The 24,785-nt window shown below is 34.0% G+C and overlaps 1 protein-coding gene across 1 annotated transcript in view; it reads right to left on the bottom strand.

The window, feature by feature from the left end:
* Positions 1 to 24,785, bottom strand: part of ADAMTS6 (ADAM metallopeptidase with thrombospondin type 1 motif 6) — a 146,390-nt gene that overhangs the window by 40,738 nt on the left and 80,867 nt on the right. Inside the window, exons 12-15 of the mRNA XM_057389632.1 lie at positions 22,053 to 22,194; positions 12,273 to 12,380; positions 6,922 to 7,067; positions 4,661 to 4,724 (exon numbers count right to left, since the gene is read on the bottom strand). Of these exons, the coding sequence (XP_057245615.1) occupies positions 4,661 to 4,724; positions 6,922 to 7,067; positions 12,273 to 12,380; positions 22,053 to 22,194 (460 nt within the window). The remainder of the gene's footprint in view (positions 1 to 4,660; positions 4,725 to 6,921; positions 7,068 to 12,272; positions 12,381 to 22,052; positions 22,195 to 24,785) is intronic.

The raw sequence follows: 24,785 nt of genomic DNA, 5'->3' as shown, positions 1-24,785 counted from the left end.
GGGACTGGGTTTGTGCTTGAGAAAGGAAGGTTTGAGGAGGCCTTATCCCTGTGCTGCAGTGTTTAAAGAGTGGCTACAGAGAAGGAGATTCTCTCTTTTACAAGGAGTCACATAGAGGAGATGTAATGTGTATGAGTAACGCCTGGGGAGATTCTGATTGGGCACAGAAGAAAAACTTTACTCAATGAGAACAACTGACCATTGAAACAACCTTTTCAGAGCAGTGTTAATTTCCCAACTGTGGATGCTTTTAAGGTTTGGTTAGACAGCATGCTGGACTATCTTGTCCAGGCCSTGCTTTTGCAGACAAATGTTGGACCAGATAGTCCTTGAGCCCCTTCCAACTCTGTGAAAATCCTAGGCATAGAAATGCAGGGAGTTTACTACAAGGTAAGCTACAAAATGCATTTACAAAATGTCAGCTCTTCGGCACTATCTCTGTGTATGCATTCTTTTCCTAATGTAAACAAACAATAACTGCTTCTCTTTATTGGGTAAGATATTTTAATTTTTCATGCAATTACAGTACATGGATAACTCCTGTTGAGCWAAAGACTGCTTGTGTCTCCAAATGTTTTTTTACGAGTCTGCAAATCATGAGGTAGGAATCTAGAAAGCATGTGAGAACTTAAAATCATGTCTGAAGAAAGTCCTGAGAAAAAGATGTTTTAAGTTTTAGAAGTGCTAACAAATTATTGAACCAACACCTGTTTATCTTGGACTTAGGGGTCAATTGCAGATTTCAGCAATTGAACTCATTGTCTCCTATTAACAATGGTTTATACAACACCACAAATAAGATAAGGAACACAGCCAGAAGACGTTCAAATTCAGGTATTCAAATTACAAAATTTGGCTTTTCACATTAATTCACTTCAGAAAAAAATTGCTTAAAATATTAAAACTAGGAAAGCAACAAACAATATCTGTGAATGTATGCATAATGGAAGGAACAAACAAAAAAAATTGCCTATATTCTATTGAGAGAAAGGACTTAAGAAAAAGAAACTTAAAAGTATGTATACACACCTATATACATAAAACATTCCCAGAATTTCTAATCAAACCATGTTTTCCATCATATATATTAAAAAAGGAGATTGAAAAAAATTTAGATGCATAAAAAATTAAGATTCACATCCTTAAAAATACTTTAAATCAATGAGTTACTTTAACTGAGAAATTATATTTCTTGCAATTCTACTAGCATTYTGTATTTTTTAAAAAATTAAAACCACTTTGGTTGGAAAAAAACCTGTAGTTTTYTGTTAGAGATAATGTGGTTGTTGGTAGAAAACAATTTTCTGATTAAAAAATCAGAATGTTTCCAAAACTCATTAACTAATGGTATTTTCTGCTGATCTCAATGTTTCCATTAGCAGATGCCTTTTGAATTAAGAAGACATATATGGCTTTGGAAGTGCTTGATGAKAAATGTCTAGTAGGAGTGTGTGCTCTGTTTCCAAAGGATTACAGTGGTCAAAAGAAAGGGCAACAGAACTAACTCATGTTMGTTTCTCATGAAAAATGAAGTCAAAATGAGAAGTTTTGTAGGCTTTGAATGGTAGGAGCTTTAGGCAGGGGTAGGTTGAAAATTACAGATGGGCAATGAATGTTGACACTGCAAAATAAACTTCAACACAAAAAATGTACAATTTATTCATAAAAAGAATAATTGATCTGCATGCTCTTAACACATTATTCAACGTACCATTCCATTAAAACTGTCAAGCACTAACATAAATTTTGAAACAAAATCTACTAGTCTCTCTGATTCTTAGTGATGTAGAATCCTAAACATTGCTTTAAAAGAAATAGACCAGAATTGTCAAAAACATTAAGGCTGTAAATTTAGACTTCTGTAAGTACCAATATGTTCATGCACTGGAAAACCATACCAGAAAGTTATTAAAAAGTGGATTACAAATACTAAGAATGGCATTTCCAAATTGCCTGGCTTGAGTTTGCAATAATTCAAAATTTGTTTTTCAGACCTAGACAATGGAATGTAAAGTTACCTTTCAATAACTTGTCAAAATTACTGATTGAAATATAAGTAGGAAACCAGTATTCTGGAATAGAGTGCTATAATTTCAAAATATTGTGATAAATTGTTGCAATGATTTGAATAGATGTAAATTACTACACTCAGGTGTGAACAATTAGCTGTGAAAGCACAGCTGAAGAGTAACCTCCTAAACAGCACTTTTAAGTAAGTTTTTGAATATTTAATAAATAAGGAATCAACACGGACTAAATGAACATTGTCACTACTGTAAGAAAAACTGACACAAAACTTAAATGAATAAACAGATTCCCATCATTAAGGTGACAAACTAAGTTTGACAGGCCTCAGCTAATGCAGAGGTTTGTGTACTTCAAGGTATGTGCTACTGGGATCCCAGTGGTTACCAACATGGAGACTRTGTGGTGTAAAGAAGACTAAGAAGAGACATGACAGTAATCTGCAAACACAGGAAAAGCTCCAATCTAGGGAGTTATCAATTCCCAACTGGAAAAGCTCCAATCAGTTATCTCCATATTAGGGAAAGAGTAAGTAGAAATCTTTGAGGACTGAAAAACATACTTTATATTTTATGAAAATTGAACTGAATGTAAGGATATTGAAAAATCCTGATGTTATTTCCTGACTGGAGGTATTTCAAAACAGGTCAGGTGCCTAACCATCAGTTAAGAATGGTTTATTGAGAATCATTTTGTCTTTGTGCCAAGGAATAGCCTGAATGGCCTCCTCAGAGACCTTCTCTATGCTCTTCCTCTGACCTTGTAAACTTCCTCTCCATAATAAAGAATAGGGGAAGCAAAAYCAACTAAGAATGAAATTGCCTGAAAAGTGACTATAAGAAATTTAATACAATAAGAATAAAACAAATCGTAGCATCATTTCAGTGGTATGTCTAAATAGACATGGCATGATTCTTCATAATAAAAAAAGCATTAAAAATTGTATATTTGTGATGGAACGGGACTACACACATAGCATTTTTACTTACTAGTTACTGTGGCAGGTTAGAGACAAATACRAGCTTTGAAATAATAATGCCTGGACAATTACTTCACAAGAGTCCTCAAAGAGATAAAGGGGGTAGGCTTCTGTGACTGATTTTGATAAGCATCCATCATGTAGTTGCCAAATTTGGAAGTGGATTTCCTACCAACTATAAGATAGAAAGATACCTGATGCAACTCAGTATTTTCCTTTCCTACAATTATAAAAATATTTCTTGTTTATCGAATCTTCCAATTACAAAACAACCACCTGAGTGAAAGTAAAGAGAAAGGTAAATTAATCATGGGTTAACATGTGATAAACTGGATCCATTCAAATTAAAATGGTACCATGACAGACAAATGCAAAGATTCACATCTACAGAAAAAAACATGGTCAAGATTTCAGAATGGTGCACTGGAATTCGGAAGGTTGGACAACTGGAAAAACTTTACAGCTCCTATCGGATCAGCACCTAAACTTCAGTTTTTCTTACATGTGGCCAATTATTGGCTGTGTGAACAAAGCAGCTGTGATCAACAGTAAGAAAGTAATTTTTAATTCTGAAATTTTTAATACTGCCTAATAATGAGAATAACCTCCACAGAGAAGTTTGCAGGGACAATAATTATTATAATTAATAATGATCATAAATGCTTATTTTTTCAAAAATCAGTATACGAACTATTATATTTTTCTGAATATGTCTAAAAAGAAAGAGGTGAAAGAATAGATTAGGTATAGATTCTTTTAGTATTACAAACTTCCTTGATGTAAAATAAAAATTAATATGAATTTAAAGCTAAAATAATAGGAAAGCCTTTCCATGTTTGCAGTATTACTGACCTGGAATTTAACTTTGAAACTTATTAATTAAATTCTTTATTGATACATATTTTTCCTGGCTTGAGTTTTGACTCAAATTTCTAATTTAGGGTCATAATTTGACCTTGTACATGTCATCCCTTCAGTTGTAGGTTGGTATTCAATGGGCTCAGTTCTAAAATAGAACTGCAGGATCATTCTGGTAATACAGTAACCAGTGAATACCTGGGGGCAAAACAGCAGCTCCCAAATACATTTTCACAGAGTATGTAAGAGGACTGTGTAACACAATACCCCTGGATGTTATCAGGGTATAAAAGGTGTAAGAAGCCTTAAAAGTGCATTCATGGAGGATACATGAAGGAGGAAGTTAACGTGTATAGACACAACATGAGTTCCAGCAATCCTTAGACACACAGCTTTTGGAAAATCACAAGCTAAACCAATAGAAAAGTCATCTCTTGGCTGTCAAAAGTRTATAATTTATTCCCTAAAATCCTGTTATGGGTCACTGTGGGAGATTAGACARTGGGTTAGGCAGATTTTTGCTCTGATGTGGAATAATCCGTGTTCACCTTTAACATCAAAGCCCAAACTGAACTCACTCCAGGCCTTAATTCAAAGGCACCAACTGGGTACCACATCAGGATAGGGATCCTAACATTTGCTCAAACACATAGGGTGGCTGCAGTATTGATACGCCTTACAGGACTGTTTRCCATTTAAACACACAATCCATGTACTTTCTGAACTGGGGAAGATCTTATCCATTGCTGCTAAAACATAAACCTTCAAGTTGATCACAGTGGAACAAAAATTACTTACATCAGTATTACAGGAGCGATAACGCTTCCTTTCTCCAAGACAATATTTGCCTCCACCTGAAGGCCTGGAAAAACATGTTTTGAAATTCAGTATATGCATTAGAACAAACACAACAACATGAGATATACTAATGAATTACTAGTATCAATACAAATCCAAGAGATATACATTATATACATAAAAATAAAAATACAATCAAKTTTTAAGATGAGATTTTAATAAGAAGTGCATCATTGACTTGCATTGGAACAGACATAAAACATTATTGGATACTCGAAAAATCGCCATTCATGTAATATTAATACAGTTTGCATAAGTTTAATTGCATTTTTGAACATAATAAAAACAGTTGGTTTTAATTATTTGCTCACTTCATAAAATTGAGAAATGCATAAACAACATATATGATACTTATTTTTTATCATCTCATCTAACCTGAAAACCAGCAAAGACTGCATATTCTAGTTCAAGAATTTGACTCTAATTTAAAGAAACCAGTATGAAATCKGAGGGAAATCCAGACTAAGCAGATTTCTATTAGTGTAAGACATTGGCTGTTAAATTCCCAAATTGCTCAACAACACTATCTATCTTCCACAGAGGTCAGATAATGAATTAACTTAGACTTATATGGAAGATTAATCAGACATCAGCTCTTTAGCTTTAGAAAGCTCTTCTGCTTTCAACTTGAAAGCAGAAACAAAAAAGACTTGGTGGGGCTTTTACAATAAAAAATTAAAATATTTACAATTAACAATTAGCTAAAAATTAAATCAATACTATTTTTCACTTTACAGTTTTTAACCAGAAAACAAGTATCCCTAATCAGCAGGGTTGTTTTATTTTCCCRATGCAGACATACTCCCTTCCCAAATGCATTTGCTTGTTAAACATTTCAAATTTAATCATTTTCAACATACCAAGCCAAATACCTGGTGGCAGGAGTAGGAAAAATGTCTTTGGATTTTATTAATTCTCCAGACAAACATTTAATTAGCATTTTTAAATACTGCCGTGAAAAAATTAATGCATTTATTATTCTCTCAATAACATAACCTGACATGATATTGATGCATACAAATAATTTCTGCTTTTGAACCCATTGAGAAAATAGTGGAATTGACTGGAGTAGGTAGTTACTGCTAATAATAGGAGGCAAACAGACCACCTTAAGCAGCAGTGATRTGACATTATGGTATCTATCTTGCTGAGTGCAGCAGAAAGCTGATAGCTTGGAAAACATGGATATAAGAAACAAAGAACCTGAGTGAACAGAGAGCAGAAGACAACAAAAGGAATGACAAAAGACACAGAATGAATCTTCATGAAAAAAGTCACAAGATTTTCAGAAAAAATGGTCTTAAAAACCAATAGTAGTCACAAAGATAGTGATTATGAGAAATGACAAGAAGAGAGCATGGAGTAACAAAACTATCCTAAAGACCTATAGCTGTGTTAAGGTAATCAGAACAGGCAAAACCTGAAACAGAAAAGAGCAGTGATTCATTCAGCAAAGCACAGCAATAGAAATAAGCATTCCTCATTTCAGAAGTGCTATTGAGAGAAGAGCACTTACCTGAAGGAATTTCTCTGTAACAGTGCTCAGGATATTGAAAAACAGACAGATTGTAAGACAAGTACAGATACATAGAACAGATCAAGCTGTAGTGGAGAAGCTGGCCCTTCTTCAGAGAGGGCAAACAGACCAGTAGAGAGTAATGGCAGGGAAAAAAGCCACTGAATTGTTTTAAGAGTCAATGGRAAGTCACAGCTAAAGTGTTGGACAAGGCAGGATGTAAATGCATTTCATGCAATGTAAGATTACTACCTATGGTTTGTATGTAAAGGGTTGCATTGAAAACCTTGGAAATATTGTGTAAGTTTTTGTTTTGCTTTGTTTAAAATAAGTAACTGGCAATTGTTATTATATATCTGAGACAAGCATCGAAGGAAATACGCCCTAAGAAAGAAATCTACCCAAGGCATAATTTAAATACATTTTGATGAACAAGWTGCATAAAGAAAACCATTCTGGTTACTGCTAACTATAAATCCAGCTATCTTTACAGTACATAAGATACACTAAAAATGTTAGAAGTATGTCTAGTGAACTTCTCCTGTTTAAGCATTTCTGTCTGCTGTTTTGAAGACAAATGCTGGCAAACTAACAAAACATTTTTACAGATAACATGTGAAACCACAGTTTTGAGTAATTTCCAAATGTGTCTTTTTGTTGGCTCCGGCTTACTTTAGCTACTTACGCTGGACTGTCACAGTGTCTTATAGATGAGGAGACTCCTCCCCCGCAGGTCCTGCTGCATTCTCCCCATATTGACCACGGACCCCAACCCCCATCTAYGCTCTGGGGCCAAGTGCCAAAAGGTACGCACTCTCCCTGATAACACCACTGAAAGATTTCACAAGAAAAAACATAAAATTAGCTTGCAGGCTGACAGAGTTATCAGGACAGAAAAGTATAAGGGTCAGACAATGACCAATTATAGGCATTAACATTCCCTGTATAGATAACAAGACTAGTATTTTACTTTTTCTAGCCATGTTTAGACACTGGTGAGAGTGTGTGTGATTTGTTAAATGTCTCCACTAAGTCCTGAATTATAGGCCCCTAACACATCCAGAAGTATTTTTTATTTCATGAACCTCCTTAATATTTCACAATTAAGGAACTACAACTTGCTTACGTTCTTTTAAACACTAAGATTCATTTCCAAGCCTGGTTTGGTAAAAGACCCTCCACTTAAAATTCATGTAGGCGATTCATTACAGAAAATGAAAATTTCCCCTGACAGTATCCTTAAGCAAGTATTTATTTTTATAAAAGAAAATCTCGACAACATTACAATGAAAGAAGAATTTGTCACAGTGTTTCATTTATACTAACATCGAAGATACAATAAAAGCAGTGCTGAAGCATTAGACACGATACAGAAAACCATTGTGTAATAGTGGCTGGCCACTTGTTTGGGGCAGAATGAACACGTGTATCCCATACAAGCAAACACTGAAATGTTGGACTACTATTAGTTAAATCAGAAATACAAAATGACAGACAATTCACACAAATTAGTAACTATTAAGACAAGTTTATAATTTCCTTAATCAGAAACTTTTTCTAACCATTCAAAAACAATTTTGGAGCCCCTAGTCTGATCCATATTCTGGTGTCTACTTTATCACTGAGAATTTGAAGCAGCTCAATTAGATACCTTTCCTACTATTGCAAGCTTAGGTGACAGAGCAGAGCATGGACTCAGGTCTACCATGACCTGCACATTTCCCTTCCTAAAGGTGAGCAGGTGCTCTTACCTGATTTTCTGTAGCAGATACAATATTGCCCCTTTCCAAAAAGAAATACAGACAACTYCTGTGTTCAAAAGCAGCCATATGAGTTTGACCGAACACAATGAGACATGCACAGAAGACACGGACAGATAGACATATCCCTGTCCATCTCTAAGCACTACTGGAAAGCTCTGTCTTAACTTTAGAATAATATGTACAACAAAGCCAAACTTTCTTTTCCTCCTCTTGCAGTTCTAAATTTACACAGTCAGGAATTCATCAGAGGATTGTAACCTTCATACAGAGCTTCTGTTAAATCTAGACTATTATTGAACATCTGCTTAATGCAATTAATGCCACACAGTGAGAGGACTTATTTTTGGCTATTATAGATATATCAAAATGGCGTAGTGTTTTGCAACGCCTCTAATGGCACAATTAGGATGGAGAATAAAGTATCTGTGTGAGCTAAAGGAGTGTCTAAAATAATCTGGTTTTCTTCTCTTTATGGTGATAAATTAAGTGATAAAAATTTTATTGACTGAGTACAAAAATCTTCTTGTAATAATCTATTAGAGATACCACACAAGTATATGAACAGATATTTAATGCGAAAGTCAAAAGCTAAAAATGAAAATACATGTAAGAGGAAAAATGTAAGTTGCCAATTTAATTAGCATTACATTATATACATTATAAACATACTCAGTTTAAAGTTAAACCTGTAAAAATATTAGATAGAAAACTGAATATGCAAATTATCCTAATTCTATGCTATTAGAACTATAGAGATAATAGGTAAATGCAATTTACCTGCTTTATTTTTCAAAAGCTGTATAAAATCCCTGTAGTGTATAATTTCCACTGTCATGCAAACACTGTCTTCCACATTCCCATGTTCTTCTGTAAAAACTCTTCAAACGTAGTATTTTCTCTTCTACTGAACTTAAATCTCAGGATTTAATGCTCAACTCTGTGTCTCTTCTTAATTTTCTAATAAAAATTTACCTTTCACTAGAAGCCAGTGATGCATAGAGCCTCTATCAGAGTAATTAAAAATTACAAAAATCTTCATTATTTGTAACTGCRGAAATATGCTTCTTCCATTAATTACAGCAACATCACCTGATATAATGATGTAAGGACTATTACATAATCACCATACCAAGAAAGAAGAGGAAGTGACAGCTATTTTAAAGTAACAGTTCTTCATGGAAGGTTTATATCTGAAATATTAATTCTTCTCTAACATTGAAAGAATAATTTTCCATTATTTCAACAGAAAGATGACAGTGATGCATTGAAATACATATACAACATGCAAATCCCCTGTGAGTAAATAAGCACTGAAATTTTTCTTAAAGTAGTTTAAAAGTTCTTAAAGTAGTTTAAAAATAAAACACGATACAATGGCACATTTGAGATCACTTTTATATGAGTATTACCTGCTTTACAGAATTAACATTTATAACAGTATGATTTTAGAAAAATCACACAGCAAGTATTCTAATATTGAGGAAAACTGATTTCATAATTTATATGATAAAGGAAAATATTACTGTCAATTTAAATTTTAACAACTAATTTTCAATCATTGATCCTATAATTATTTTGCAAGAAAACTTTATACTCAATAATAACTTACATTTACCCTACGTTAATGTTCAGTGGTAAGGTAAATTGTCCCACAATGTAGCTACATAAACTATCCTTTCAGCAATCTGTGTTTCACTTTTTGCATGTTTGCCCCTCTTTTACATCCCTAGCATGGATGTAATCTATGATGTACAAAAAGGGGTTATTTATTTTATTACTTTAAATTAAAACACAACAGAAGCATTCCCATGGGTTTTGTCTTATTGTTTTATATGCACAATTTCTTCATCAGTGTACTTTTTAAAACCTATCAGTTTAGCTTCACAGACACATCTCGGGGTATACCAGAGAGAAACTTCACGCATATCTAAAATTCTTTTTACAAATTAGGAGAAAGTTGATATGTAAACCCTTCACCAAAGCCCGAACATATTAAAGCTTCAAAACAGAACAGATGTAGTGGCAAGAAACCACTCTATTCTCTTTCCCTGTATGCAGAAAACAGCTGAGTAACTCTTACAGAAAATGCTCTAAAAACCTCAGGTATAGRCAGACGTCTATCATGGAAAATTTCAACGTAAAGGTTTAAAAGATTGGCAGGTTTATATATGCAACTGAAAGAAGGTTTTATACTAGAAGGTTAGGCTATTTTAATTGGAGAAATCCCTACCCAATCTGCCAATTAAATATTAATGTACATTGCATCAAATAATACTTTGTTTTCATTACACATCATTTACATTAGTAAATATCTAAATATGATTAAATACTCTGAGATCTTGTTAGGTATTTAGAGCTGGAAATGTCATTTATTACATATTTGGCCAGAGTCCATCAATATAGGGCTTAACTTGGTTGTGGCCTTTAGGCATGACTGCAGTACAAATGCAGCAGTGATAGTAATAACAATAACAAGGTGCTACACCACTGTAGCCTATTTATTTCACCTTATTCTTTGGTAAAGAGAATGACATATTTGGAAAGAGTTTGTGTTTTCTGGGTTATTGCTAACAGGAGCTATTAATTTACAAGAACCTTTGTGAATATAACTTACAGATACAACTCTTGGTTGTTAACAGGTCTATCTTTGTAAAATGCCATGGATTCTCTCATTTCCCTCTAAAATCTAACAATGGAACAAGATATTGGTGACTGGAAAAAGATATTTGGTAGAGAGCAAWYTGATTAAAGCCTCCTGGTAAGTGGACAGAGCAACAGTGTCTAAAGGATCTCAACTTGTCATCTCATGGATTATAAAATATAAATAGAGGTAAATTACTCTCTGTCATTGAAAAGGAGGGATGGTTCCAAAATAAACCTAGACTGTTGATTTAGAAGCAGGGCTTCCAACATTTTCTATTACTGTAACACTTTTGGTACTATTTGAAGGTCTCTCTTTATTTTTATTGGCTAACTCTAATCACTCTGTTTGTTAAAATGACCAGTTCAATAAATTCATTTAACATGGGTTACCAATATTACTAAACCCAGCATGGAAAAGCCATCAGAATGATACTAGGTTATGAGTCCTGAATGAAGCCACCAACACGCATTAATAAACTGTGACAGCTGCCCAAAAGCTTTCATTCTCGCTGTTTAAACATCAGATTGGAAGTCAAAATGCACTGTTATCTTTGTGGAAACCAGCTCAGCTAGCATGACAAAAGTTAGAGTGAGAATAGATGTCAGCGCCAGTGCTCATTGTTAGGAAAAAAAATTCARTCTGGATCAGTAAATCTCATAAACGCAGAAACTTTCAGAAAGATACTGGAAATTGTTTAATATAACAAATTCTCTTCACTTTGTACAAACCTGTATAAAATATAATATCTTGAATAAAAGTCTGTAGAATGCATTTTTTTCTGCCTAGTACATATCTTGTAAATCAATTAAAATAATTTTCTCTCCTCTTTGAGATCTATATAGATTTTGCATTGTAACTGAGAAACAGACTCCTAAYATTCTTGTCTTATACTACAGATATACAGATTGTTTCATATCAAAATTTTCATATTYAGACAGATACTGTAGTGCTAAATTTATCTATTGCAACACAGACTTTCTGGACTTTTCTGTTAGGTAGAAGAGTTTATCTGACTGTACACTGAAGCTAAGCAGTTATGCAAGCAAAAGAGAATAATGRGAGAATAATTCTAAGTCAAAATAGACAGGTCACTGGGAAATACACACTTTTACAAAACTCTTTTATGGAGTCAACATTTTTTCTATATGCTTGTATGATTTAGCTTATATCTGAAAAAAAAAAAATCCCTTTCAACAAAATGACATAATTCAGGCTGTAGATTTATGTTACACATTTTCAAAGTCCATGGCAGACCTAAAGCTGTAACAATCCTTTATGGAAGACTGGTATAAAATCCAATGAAGATTAAACTAAACGAGTTTTTACCCTTTTAGTAAAAATTACCCAAAAAATGTACAGAGGAAATAGAACATGTTTTGGGGTTGTTTTTTTGATCCAGGCTGAAGAGTTTTATAGTGGCCATAAATATTTTTCTAAATTACACATACTAAATAATTGTGAAAAAAATTMAGTAGGACACTTCCATTAGGATGCACATGTATTATGAAATACTAACTTTTTGTTTAATCTGTTACAATTGCCGTGCAATACTTGAATTTCCTAGCTCTTTCCTCTTGCAGYCTTTAAACAGTAAATTGCTTCCTCAAACAATAAATTGCTTGTACTCACCCCCTTTTCAATGCTCCCTGTTTGGCAAAGAGTACCTTCTGCTGCTGGAATGCTGTTGGTAACACAACGGTTGCTTTTGCTGAGGCACCAGAGCTCTCTACACACTTCCTAGGAAAGAGGGCAGAAGCAAGTTGATCAGAATAAAAGCCTAAAATTTCTTACACACACGTATACACAAATTTGTTTTGAACAGAGACAATTAAGATGCGGCTGGGGAGAGAAATCTAAAGATGGATGTGATGGCAGCAATTTTGAAGCCATTACATCTTGTCTAAGAATATTCTAGCAAAAAAAAATAATCTGGAAGCATAAAAACTAGAAATGTGTTCTGCACACCTACCATGCAAGTAATGTTTTATAATTGCTTTTTTCTTTTTGCCAATTTGCCTTAGCATATTTTAGTGTTGTTATAGAAGTAGTCTTCATATGCACTGTAATGTCTCCATTATGGTTATCTGCCTCAAAGTTACCTGCTAAAGGGATACCTTTAATTTTGAAACATGAAACAGCAAGAATTATTTTTCTTTCCTTTAGGTAAAAACAAAGGTTTGAACTCAGACTACTTCCAATCCTCTTCTGCAACATTTGCTGATGCAGTGCATGTGTCCTTAGATCTAGCTGATTTATATGCTAAAATACTCCCTTTAGGCTTTTAAGATTTTCAATTGCTCTTTCATAAATAACCTAGCCTACCCTATTTCCCTGTGTTGTTRGTGTTCAACTAACTGAGATTATCAAATCATCTTATTTTTCCTACCATTTCTCATTTAGTTTTGCCCATTTAATAGTTTGAATTTAGCCACTTCTACTGGCATTGGAGATGCAGTGTTAAAGCTAGCTAAGGGTGGAAATTCACAGTGTGGACTTGATCCATATTTATMATGTTGGATGAACACCGGAAACCTTCACAGTTGCTTCAGTTGCCCTTGGATTCAGCTGTGTATGCAGGAAAGAATCAGGCGTGATTTGCTTTTGCAGTAAATTACTTACATAATAATCTTTCCTATAGTACCTTGGGATCTGTGCAAGAGTTCAGAACTTCCTTCTATGTATTTTATATTTTGATATATTTTTAAAAATTTGTACTAGAACAGGATCTTTAAAATGTTCTTATGATAATCCTTACTGTTTCCTTTTATTTAACTGCTGCTTTTAACAATGTCTTCCAAATAATCTTTGTATAGATTCTGTGGTGAGACTTGAAAGAAAAGGAAAAAGGAAAAGACAGTGTGAATAAATTGAAGTTCTTGTCCACTCTCCTCCAAGTTCGTTGTTTCTCTGAGGTAATCAATAAATATCTGGCATCTATACATACTATACTATGTGTTCTATACACATCAACAGGAAGAACTGTTATGTTTTACCCCAAGATTCATGTTTCTTACATTGTACTGCATATAGAAATTGATTTATTTATACATTACTCACTAGCAGCTGTAGCAGCAGTTCAACAGTAGAATCTTCTCTTGAAAAATGCAAAATTGTTTACCAAGTTTAAAATCGACTGGTGTCGATTCTTGTTGTTAATTGTTAATAGAGCGTATTTTGTTTCATGACTGGCAGAAGCAAGGTATTTTCTTCATAATCCATTAAAAAAATAAACTGTAAGAATGGTCTGTAATTATATAGAATGAGAACTGAGGATTCCCGGAGTTTCCATCCAATTTTTGAAAACTAGGTCTAAGTTAGTTCATCCTATTTAGCATCTGGCTCTATGAAAACTTAAATCAAATTGTTAAGCCTCTTTTAGAAGAAGTACTGCCACTTGTAAAAGTATATCTGTAGTCAATGCAAATTTTTCAAATTCCATTTTTWTTCAATAAAGAAATGTAAGCAGTATAAATATTTACTTAACCTAAATCTCTSAACAATTTTTTTAAGATACACATAAATAAATGTGTTAATTAAAACAAAACAACAGGGAATAAGAGAAGATACATCACAAAGCTTCTTAAAAAATATAACCAGATTACAATTTCACAGCCACTAAGGTGCTAAAATTCAGCATTAAATCAATTTCACATCTAAATCAACCATGAATCTAAATTTCAAAAGAGTATGGATTTCAAAGTGAAAACAAAATGGATTCTTTTCAGACACAGTATGAGGTTCTCCTGTCATAATCCTGCCTCATTTAATTTAACCTTTAATTTATTTCCTCATTTTATTGAACAAAATTGGTGCAATTTACTTGGTTATGCTTTATGTGTGGTTTACATTGTCAAATAGTAATTGAAAGTATCAGATTGTGACAATTCTACTAGTGACCGTCTATTTATTTTAGATCTGACCAAGTTCAAAGTCTAAATTAACAGCTGTTCTGACTTTGTGTAGTTTGCTTCAATGTTCTGAAAAGCGAAACATTCAGTTGCATTAAGAAACAAAGATTTCAAACATTCTCACATGGACAAAAACAAAAAATTAGGTCTAGATAGCAACCTGTAGTCTTAAAACATCTGTGTTTCAGGATGATTTGAATCCAGAATTCCAGTTTTTGCTCCAGAGCTTACATGCAGAATTCCACTTCTGATCTGCCTGCACAAGCATGCGTTCGGTATATTATCATATAAGTGGAAGTCATAATTAACACACCTTTGCCAATCTAACATATTTACAAATGAGAGCATTTAACAACTTACTTTCAATAGGATTCTTTCTGTRTATTCAGGCTTCTCTGGTGCATTAGACTCTTCTAAATTCACTGATATAATACTAGCTTGACATTTTAATTCCAAACAGATAACCATCTCAACAGTGTGAATTCATGAATATAGCACTCCAAAACTATTTTAGTCACTTTTATGTTTTCAGGAAGATTCCAAGCATGTCAACTCCTCTCCGAGAAAAGGAGAGGAGAGAAAAGTATTTATTCCTAAATAGCTTTGAGAAGCAGTACATCAAAACTAGATATTATTACTGACATAGCCAGATAGTCCTCTTTCAGACCTCAATTTCAGCAGGAATTCACCTTGGTAAATCCCTAACGATAAAACAATAGTATAAGATTACTATGGGCATCATCATACTATTCATATTTGAGTAAAAACCTCTACTCAAATCAGCAAATTTTGTTTGAGACAGATACACAATATCATAAAATCAAGAGAATATTTCCTCAAAGAAAAACTATTCAAACCACCAAYGATACACAAAAGTAACACAATGTATCCATTTGTAGACACAATTGATATGAAACCCAAGAAATTAAAGAGGTTTTGTAATTTCTTTTAAATATAGCCAAACTTCTTTAAGCTAGTTCTCCTGCCCTGCTGTATGGCATTTAAATGAAAAAGTGGACTCTGTATATTCTCCATCACCCTCTACATGGAATGAAAAGTAGCATTATTACTCATTTGAAAACAAATGAGATCCCTAAAAAGACACAAAAAATCCATCTAAGCTGTTGTTTCATTAAAAGAAAATGTAATTATACCAGATGCTCCCATGGCTATGTTCTTTGTTTTCAGCTGACCTTGGAAAGTTAAACAAATTTCTGACTGAGGCTCACAAGGATTTCTGTTCTCCAGCTCAACCCAACAGACCCTATACCTGCTACTATGTTCGTTTCATAGTTATTGATGGGAGCTATTTCCTTACTCTCACCACTATCTCTAACATGCCTAATCAATAGTTTTTAGTAAGCCAGCCTTATATAGGAAACTGCCCTGGAAAAGTCAGGCCCAAAATCACTAATAGAAAGTATACTGCTTTTTCTCACACAAACACATGCACACACATGTACACGCACACTCACCCACCCACATCCACCCACCAACAGGTCATTCTTTCAGGCACCCATTTCTTCAGTGGAGAAGGATGAAACTAACATATCTTCTGCCAACATTTGTCTGAATAATTGAATGAAACTAAGAGAAAGAAGCATAATCTGCAAATTAATAAATGACCTCAAAGTTAGCCTCCAAATCTGTTGAATCAGTAACTACCAATTTGTAAAGCAAACAAGGAAAAGTTTTAAAATCCAGAAAACAAAAACTGAAGCTGAGGCCTTTCACAAGATCAAGACAAGATAGATGACAACCTGTAACGGTGTATCTTAGGGCTCCATGACTTCAGTTTGGAATTCGGATGCTTGTATTTGCAGTAAATTAAACAAAGCTGAACCCATCTAGAGAAAAAAACACAGCAAATCAAATTACCTTCTTTTTGCCTAAGTATTAAATGATGGAGCCTCTTTCTGTTGCATCATGCAGAGTTACATATTGGCATTTCAAATTATGCAACACCTAAGTATCCTATATTATAATCATCATAACTTGTTAAGATACAGCGCAATGAAAACTTTGTAATGTGAGCAAAGATCAAATTGCTGCGCTGTTCTTGTTTCTAAAACTAATGAAAGCTGCCAACAAACGTTAGCAGTTCTGCCCATAAAATTTAAAAAAAAATAAGATGGGAAATACATTCACAAGGCATATTAAATTATGATATTTTGGCAGGTTCACCTTTGGTTCATAAAATTTTTAAATCCTAATTAGGTTTGTCTGTTACTCCAGCATGTTTAATCTATAATATGCTGCACCCCTTGATGAGCATTTGCTAAAATAGAGCATAAAAATAATAAGCTTGAATTGCAATTCAGACCTGAAAATCATCAACAGAGTCTTTTCAGCCTCATTGCTGAAATGCAGCCAACWACTCAACTAAAACTAGAAGACCCTAATTAGTAAGTGAACTTCAGAAAGGTCAAAGTTTTGTTCAGATAAGCACCCAAAAGATACCATTTTAGTGCTTCACTACAAAATGCTCTTTAAGTGGTACAGCACCTTATGAATCACAACATTCAAAAATAATTTGAAGTAGAATGCAAAGCCTAAGTGTACCCTTGTATTATGTTACCAACACTTTTTTTCCTAAATATTGGGTGCTGATGTGAATCTTAGGGAAACCACAGGAACCCCAAAAGGTCAATCACCTCCAAGTACCATCTTCCCTTTCAGACTCATGCAACCTATCTATCTTTATTCAAACAACATTCCRATATCTGGAATCTCATTATTGCTTCTACAATCATCTAATGCACTTCTCCTGTTTTGATCACCAGTTTCTCCTTGCACCTTTTCAGTTTTCATAAAATGCAGGCACATGGTGCTGACATCTGTGCCTCTAATAGAGAGAAAGAGAAAAAAAGAGACAGAAAGGAAGAAAAAGAGAAGGGGGTTTGGAGACAAGATAGGCCTAAGGACAAAAAAAAAGGGACTGCAGAGACTTGTTCAAGAAAGGATGCAAAACTACCTTAGGTTCCAGAAAGAGGAAATCTTCTGGGACTTCCCTTGGCTATACACATCATAAACTTAGAAAAAAGTGAGAAAAAATTAATTTAATTACAACGCCATCCTGTAGGTCCTTAAACAACAAAAGCTTGAAACTAATACTTTGTAACACCAAAGGCAWGCACAATAGTGATGAGAGATTTTTTGACTAGCCAGACCTTAGAAAGAAAAGAAAAACTGCAAGGTTGATAAAAATGACAGATCTTCAATTCCTCTCTTGGCTTACAAATAGTTTTAACATGACTTTGTGAGCAATGCAATGTAAATCCATCTGATGAAAGTACTTACGCTCAGCTAACAACTGGTATAAAATGACTTAGTTATGGTATGATACATGAAGCTGGGGTCAAAAAAACTACTTTACAGTAAAGTATTATGTCCAGATTCAACTAAATACATTATCATAGCCATAGTAATGGTGAGGTAACAAAAGGAAACCAATAGCTTTGGGGCAAAGACACAGAAGCAGTTTCTCTGCCTTTCTTTGTGAAAATCACCAGCTTCCAGAATCTGCTTCTACCTTCCTATGAAACCCCTACATCAAGTTTAATACTACTGATCTTAATTTAACTGGAGTAAGCCACATCAGAATTTAATGAGAACAGTGTCAGTTTAATTCACAAATGTTAAAATTTGTATCACCCGATTACAAGGGGCAATTGCAGTTCAGGCTATTTTGCCCTAGTGGAAACATTGTAGAACTATTGTGTATAGTAATATGTTTATTCTTCTGGATTGAAAAGTCAGCTAACAAATGCTGGTGGAAAAGCATAATATGCAAAAAAATACACCAAATAATTGTAAGCTATTATCTCTGAAATCCTGCTGCTAGCAGCCAGCAGCTTCACAGATCATAAAATGCAACACAGCAATACTAATCATACGCATAAAGTATTAACTGCTTTTAAAATGTCTGAGTTTTTACCCTCTATCCTAAAAATGTAGGGACCAGCTCTAAAGCAAAGCACTGTTTTGAACCACAAAATCAGCAAGCCAGAGTCAGGCATTTTCCAGGTACTATTAAAACTCATAAAGTAGAGAAATTGAAAGTCAAGACTGGAATTCTTTCCTGAGTTAACCCAGAGGCAGCCAACAGTCAACCATTACCAGGGAGATGCTCACAGGATAAGGAGATAAGAAGTCAATGAAAAAGTTACCCTTGCAATCACCTAAATCAAAGGACTGAAGGAGGTTCTGAACTACCAGCGGAACTAACACACAAAACAGAGCAGAGAACTGAGATGCATTTCATAGCCAGCAGAAGAAAATCCACACTGTATCATCCTAGAAGATGTAGGATATCCAACAGTTACATAACTGAAGAGGAACCAGCACTGTAACAGCCTCAAAATCTTCCAATGCAGCGAATCCAATAAGATACCTGTTGCCTTTAGGAAAATGCTATCTATCAYGGTGCAATTTCCACCATTAGAATTTGGTTAACTGTAAGTCATAAATTTAACATTCTCCAGAATGTGAAATATTTCAAATAGCTTGAGACATTGCCTTCCACATCTTCATTCAAAATAGCTATTTTTTCACCCAAATTCTGTAAAATTGTCCCTCTATCGGAAGGGATGTAGTATAGTATATAGAATAGCATAGTATAGTATTGTGTAAAGAACAATGCACATTTAACACTAGAAGGATCACTGTCTATTTGAAAATACACCTTTATTTTAAACAGCTAAGGCATCCATTTGAATTCTCACTTAATGTGATACACAATACAGATAAATCTGACCAACACCTGCAACACTTTTGCCAGAGGAGTTCTGTCTGTAACTAAGCAGTTTAATTAGGAGTAATCCTTAAAATAGCACTAAAACTACAGAAAAAACACCTTGGTATGCCAAATTGTCAGTAAACAAACATGCACAAAAGCAGAAAGTTGCAGTCCTTTTSGTAATTGAATTCTGATGCTTTAATCAGTCAAACACCTCTCCATGCACATGACTTCAAGTTCCTAAAAACAACTTTAACTGAGAAAAATTAATTGCAGAATTATGTCATGACCTATGATCTAAAACAACTAGACATCCAGAAGGAATGGGTGAGGAAATAAGACTAACATTAAAACTACATGGTTGAAAGAGGTAACTTCTCTAAAGGTTAGTATGGATATGGTAGAATTACTAAGCAACAAGAATGTGAAGGTTTTCCAAACACCAGTTATAGCAACAGGTACATCACAGGCCACAGGAGACTCATAGATTCTGTTTTGATTTGAGAGTCCAACTGTTTATCTTGTCATGGTTTGCTACTAAAAATCAGTAAGGAACATGTGAAAGAGAAAAAAGCAAGCCATTTTCTCTGAGATTTGGAATTTATTTCCTTTTGGGTCACTAAACCACAGGGTGCTGGACCTGTTAGACAGGAGTTAGTAAATTCGCTATTAATTTGGAATTTTTTGCTATGTTTTTCTATCATAGTTGCACATGTCGGTGTCGGTCAGAAAAAGATTCATGAACTATTAAGGCAACTTCATATGAAGGGCACACCAAAAAGAAATATCCAAGGCACTGACTGTATTCAGTTTAGCTTGTCTTGGGGTTTAGATATACTTTCACTACTCAGTCCTAAAATCCCTTAATATATAAATAAATCTTCCTTAAGTAAGTATTTTTCATTTGCACTACAATGTCCCAAACGCTCTTCCCCTCCATTCCACTTCAAAATTAGCACTTCAGTCTCTGAGACAACAATCACCATTACCACATTTGCAGAGAACTATGGCTATAGCAGATAATATTTTTCAAAGGAGGTCTATTTAAAATGCATAATATTTCATAAAATGGGTATTACCAGACTTGTGCAATAACTTATTTATAAATATATGCAGTTTGAATCCTACAAACAAAAAATAGGGTGGTTATTTTCTGAGACCCTTGGAAGTTACGTTCACATTGATGGCACACTGATGGAACACAGTACCAATTTAGAGATATGGTAGTGATGACATAGCTTCACTTCATGAAGACATTGCCTCAATTAAGTGCCAACACCTTTTCAGTAACTCTAAGAGAATCCCCAAAAAACCCCAAACTTTTAAAAAGAAAAAAAAGAAAGGAGAAGGCAAGAAGTGAAGATAACCTATACGTCTTCATTACTTCCAATTATTTCTGGGTTAGAAACTGGTTTAAGAAAGAAAGTGTACTGTGCAGCATGATCACCACAATAATGGTTACATAGTTAAACAGTATTTAAAAAAAAAAMCCCTACATATATATGGAAAAGACAGCTTTTGCAAATTATGAACCTTCCAGTTTAATTTAAAATACAATTTATCTCCAAGTACTGTGCTATAAATCATAGATTAAATACCTGCAGATTTCCCTAGTTTGCAAATAAAAGATTGTGGTGAAAATTTGTAAGAAAAAAAGAAAATTTAAAGAAGGTATGACTCAGATGAAGAGACAGGAAATAGGGCCATTAAAGAATAGTGATGGGAAGTGAGAACTTAAAGAGGAGCAATAAAGATCAAAAGAGGCTTGATGAGGAATCAGAAGACCCGAGAGCTAGTCAGCCGGCTACACAGCTCTTAGATCCTTTCCAAAATCCAATCTCCCCAAGAGGAATCCTTAGAATAACAGTGTATTTATCACATTAAAAATGGAATTTCTTTGCATTATTTCTCTATTTTACCTCAATGATATAAAAATTTTAAAATATTAAAACTATTTACTTTTAATCCATAAGATATGCTCTCAAGGTTTATGTAGTGTGGTCTCAGCTGAACAAGCAGAATAGAACGCATCTTTTAACTGCATACTTTTGACTGGAAGATTTAGAATAAGTATTTGTAACACAATGACCTACACGTGCAGGTTTTTATTTCCACTGTAAATTTATTTACTTTAATTATTGCACACTGGTACTTGCAGCAAAATCTTCACTAGGATTTTGCTACTCAGTATTTTATTCAGCTATTTAGCTTCATGTTTGTCTGTTCCCAGAACCATAATTTATCTTTCCAAAAAGACATCTGAATAATGTGAGAGGCAGTAGACACAACATCAGGGGGAAAAAAGCAAACAAACAAACAAGAAAATAAAATCAGTTCTGACAAATCAATACAAGTACAAAAGTAACTTCAAAATGTAGCTTTATACTGAAAGGTTAAAGCCAACATAACAGACTTTATGTTTCAACATAAACCTGATCTCAATTTACTGAAATCAGGGAAAATTCTCTATTATACTTTACAAGGATCAGGGTCAACTGTTCTGGGCTCACTTTTTCCCTACAATTAAAGAACACCTTCCCCGGTTCATTGTTACCCACATTTTAGTGTACAGCACATACAAATGGCTCAAGCAAAAGATGCAGCATAAGGATTAACATGAACCCTCTGCTTACAAATGATGGCACCAAACATGCTACTGGAAATCTGTAACCCACGACTACAACTAACTGAGGATTTATGTTATAAAGGAATATATACAAATGACTAAGCAGAACACTCAGCATAAGGATTAAGACTTCTTACCCCATATTTACATTGGCGGGATGTTGCTCCATACTGGAAGCGACACTGTTCATCAGCATCATACACCTGACCTGGGGCCACAGCTGGATAAAGAAAGTCACGCTTGGGAGGCTCATTATCAAGGCAAGTACCACGGCCCGAACTGTTCAACATAAAGGACCAAATCAATTAGGAATTCTCCTGACTGTAAATCACAGTATTATGTATCTAGATCTTACTTTTAACAGCACTGGGTGTGAAACATAGATGATTGCAATAAACAAACAGTAAGAAGGTACACCCATATTAACAAGAGAAAATATTTAGAGGGAATTAAGAAATTAAAATAATTTTTCATCATTATTACTTTAAAAAAATGCTTATTTTAGATTGCAAAATAATTTCATCTATTTTCATCTATTTCTGTGATAATTTCTGAGCCACACAAGACTGATTTTCATTTTTGGTTTAGGATTCCTGTTAGTTTTCACTGAAGACCAGCTATATTTGGTCATAGAAGGCAAAATAAACAAATTAAGCAAATACAAGAAATTCAGTTTACAATTTGCAATGACCCTTCTGATCCTTCAAACAGCTAAGTACAATCTTATAGATATGAGCAGCTCAACTGGTTTATGTAAAACTAAAACACATTTGAGTTTCAACATGATGAAATATTTATCGGATCAGGAACTTAACACGCAAGCTTTTCTTCCATGTGAGTGAAGAACATTATTACAGAGGTAAAAATTTTGCAGGAACTTCAAATTTATCTATACTAGGATGAGTAAAAAAATTGTATGGGTCTAAGAACTTTTGTATTGTATTAATATTTCACCTTAAAAAATTCATGTTAGAACCAAAAGAATCATCTTTGCAATCTTCAATATTTTCTTCTTTTTACATTCACTGTTTTGTTCAGTGGTTGATGGTTTTTTTCCAAAATATGCCCATATTCAACCACAATATTTTAGTGTAGTGGAATAAATAACAAAGAAAGCCAAAAGCAGAGAGAGTTCTGTTTAGAAAACTTTGTACCTTGCTAAATATAATTATTCAGTTTTATTGGGTCAGTGTGCATAAAAGAGGACAGATGCTTTTTTACTTTCATTTCACATGTGAATAAGTGAGGATTTTCAAAGAATTCTTATGCCAACACTTAAAATTTTTTTCCGACATTCCTACCAATTTTGCCAGCACTTATGTTCTGTTTTTTTCCAAATCTTTTCCATGCACCTTGCCAAAGGAACATAATTTCAGAAGTGAATGTTCTACACTGTTTTTTGGAGATCTCCAATTTTCTATACTTTTCATCTGCAGATAAAAAATAGCAAAAAGCCTCCTTTAACTACACATTTTATGTTCTCATTTTAATCCCATTTTGATCAAGTCTTCAAAATGCTACAGAAGATCCTTTGGAAAAATGAAGAAACAAACATCTGCCAATCACTTCAGAAGGGGGCAAACAGCAATTAATGCAAGAACCAGATAAATTCTGGGGAAAATATCGTATTTGGTAACAAATTCCAAGGAATTCAGTGTGATTCACCTGCATGCATGCATACACAACAAACACCTACATCCCCTCAGTTAAAATCTACTTTTAAAATATCAACCGTGTGGCTCTGCCACATAAAAAAAAATAGTGTATTTTCCCTTTTATTCCAATTAATTATTGCAAGTATATATACTTTCTGGTAGCAGAATTTGGGAAAACCTTCTTCATTCTTTTGAAATATTTAGGTGCTGTATTTTGCATGTATGAGGAGGGCATGTTAATAATTCCAGTATTAAAATAACTCAGATACAAGCTGATTTTCCTGCAATGTCTGAACTAAACTGAAGATAGAGTCTTTGCTKAAACAAGCAGTGAGAAGGCATCAGCTTGAGCTAGTATTGCCGTAAGATGGGACCATTTCCCATGCCAATATTGCAGAGTTTAAAAGATGACTGTAAACTGTGATCTTGTAAACAGATAGCCAAGGGCACAGCATAAAAAAAAATCATTATCTTCAGTAACTTCTCTCCACAGGCATACATACCCCTGCCCAAACTGGAACACAGAATCAGTTCTAAATCTTTAAATTCACTAAACTTGCAAGTTAAAATCCATAGCTACTTTAGAAGATGTAAAATGGCAGAAAACCAAGCCAAAAATACTTGTACTGAATAAAAAGCTATTACTCTTCCGCTCAAATGACCAAATGTGGACCACAATGAAATTTTGTTGTAGTAACAAAAAAGTGAGAAAATTACTACTGAGAAGTCATTCTCTTATTATCTACATTATATCACAGCCTCTAGACTGCTAATTTATTTCTGTCTTTCCTGTGCTTCAGTTCTATTCTTTATCTCTATTATTTATCTATTATTTTAGTTGAGCAAAAATGACCCAATGCTGTATTGTGTGAACTGAAATATCCTGGAAAAGAAATGGCATGTGTTATAAACACATTAATAAAACCAGAGACTTTCCTTTGGTAATGAAAGGTCTGACCAAAGTTGTGCAAGGGATGAATACAGGCTGAGGACCACATAACCTTTTCAGAAAACTTTTACAGGACTTGGGAATGGTCTAATACTCTTGTATGTTTGTACCTGTTCTCTCTTTCTTTGCTCCATCACAGCAAAACATGGATACTTGAGAAAAAAGTTCATGCTACAGGAATGAACCAAAAGGCTCCAAGTAGAATAACGGTTTTGGAGAACTTTGTAAACAGAGATCTAATACTTATTAACATTCAGGCCTACAAA

Source organism: Malurus melanocephalus, unplaced genomic scaffold (assembly GCF_030028575.1).
Source record: "Malurus melanocephalus ecotype Western Australia unplaced genomic scaffold, MMel_1.1 scaffold_18, whole genome shotgun sequence".
Taxonomy (NCBI): domain Eukaryota; kingdom Metazoa; phylum Chordata; class Aves; order Passeriformes; family Maluridae; genus Malurus; species Malurus melanocephalus.
The sequence above is the reverse complement of the archived record's forward strand: the minus strand, read 5'-3'. Positions and strand labels throughout refer to the sequence as shown.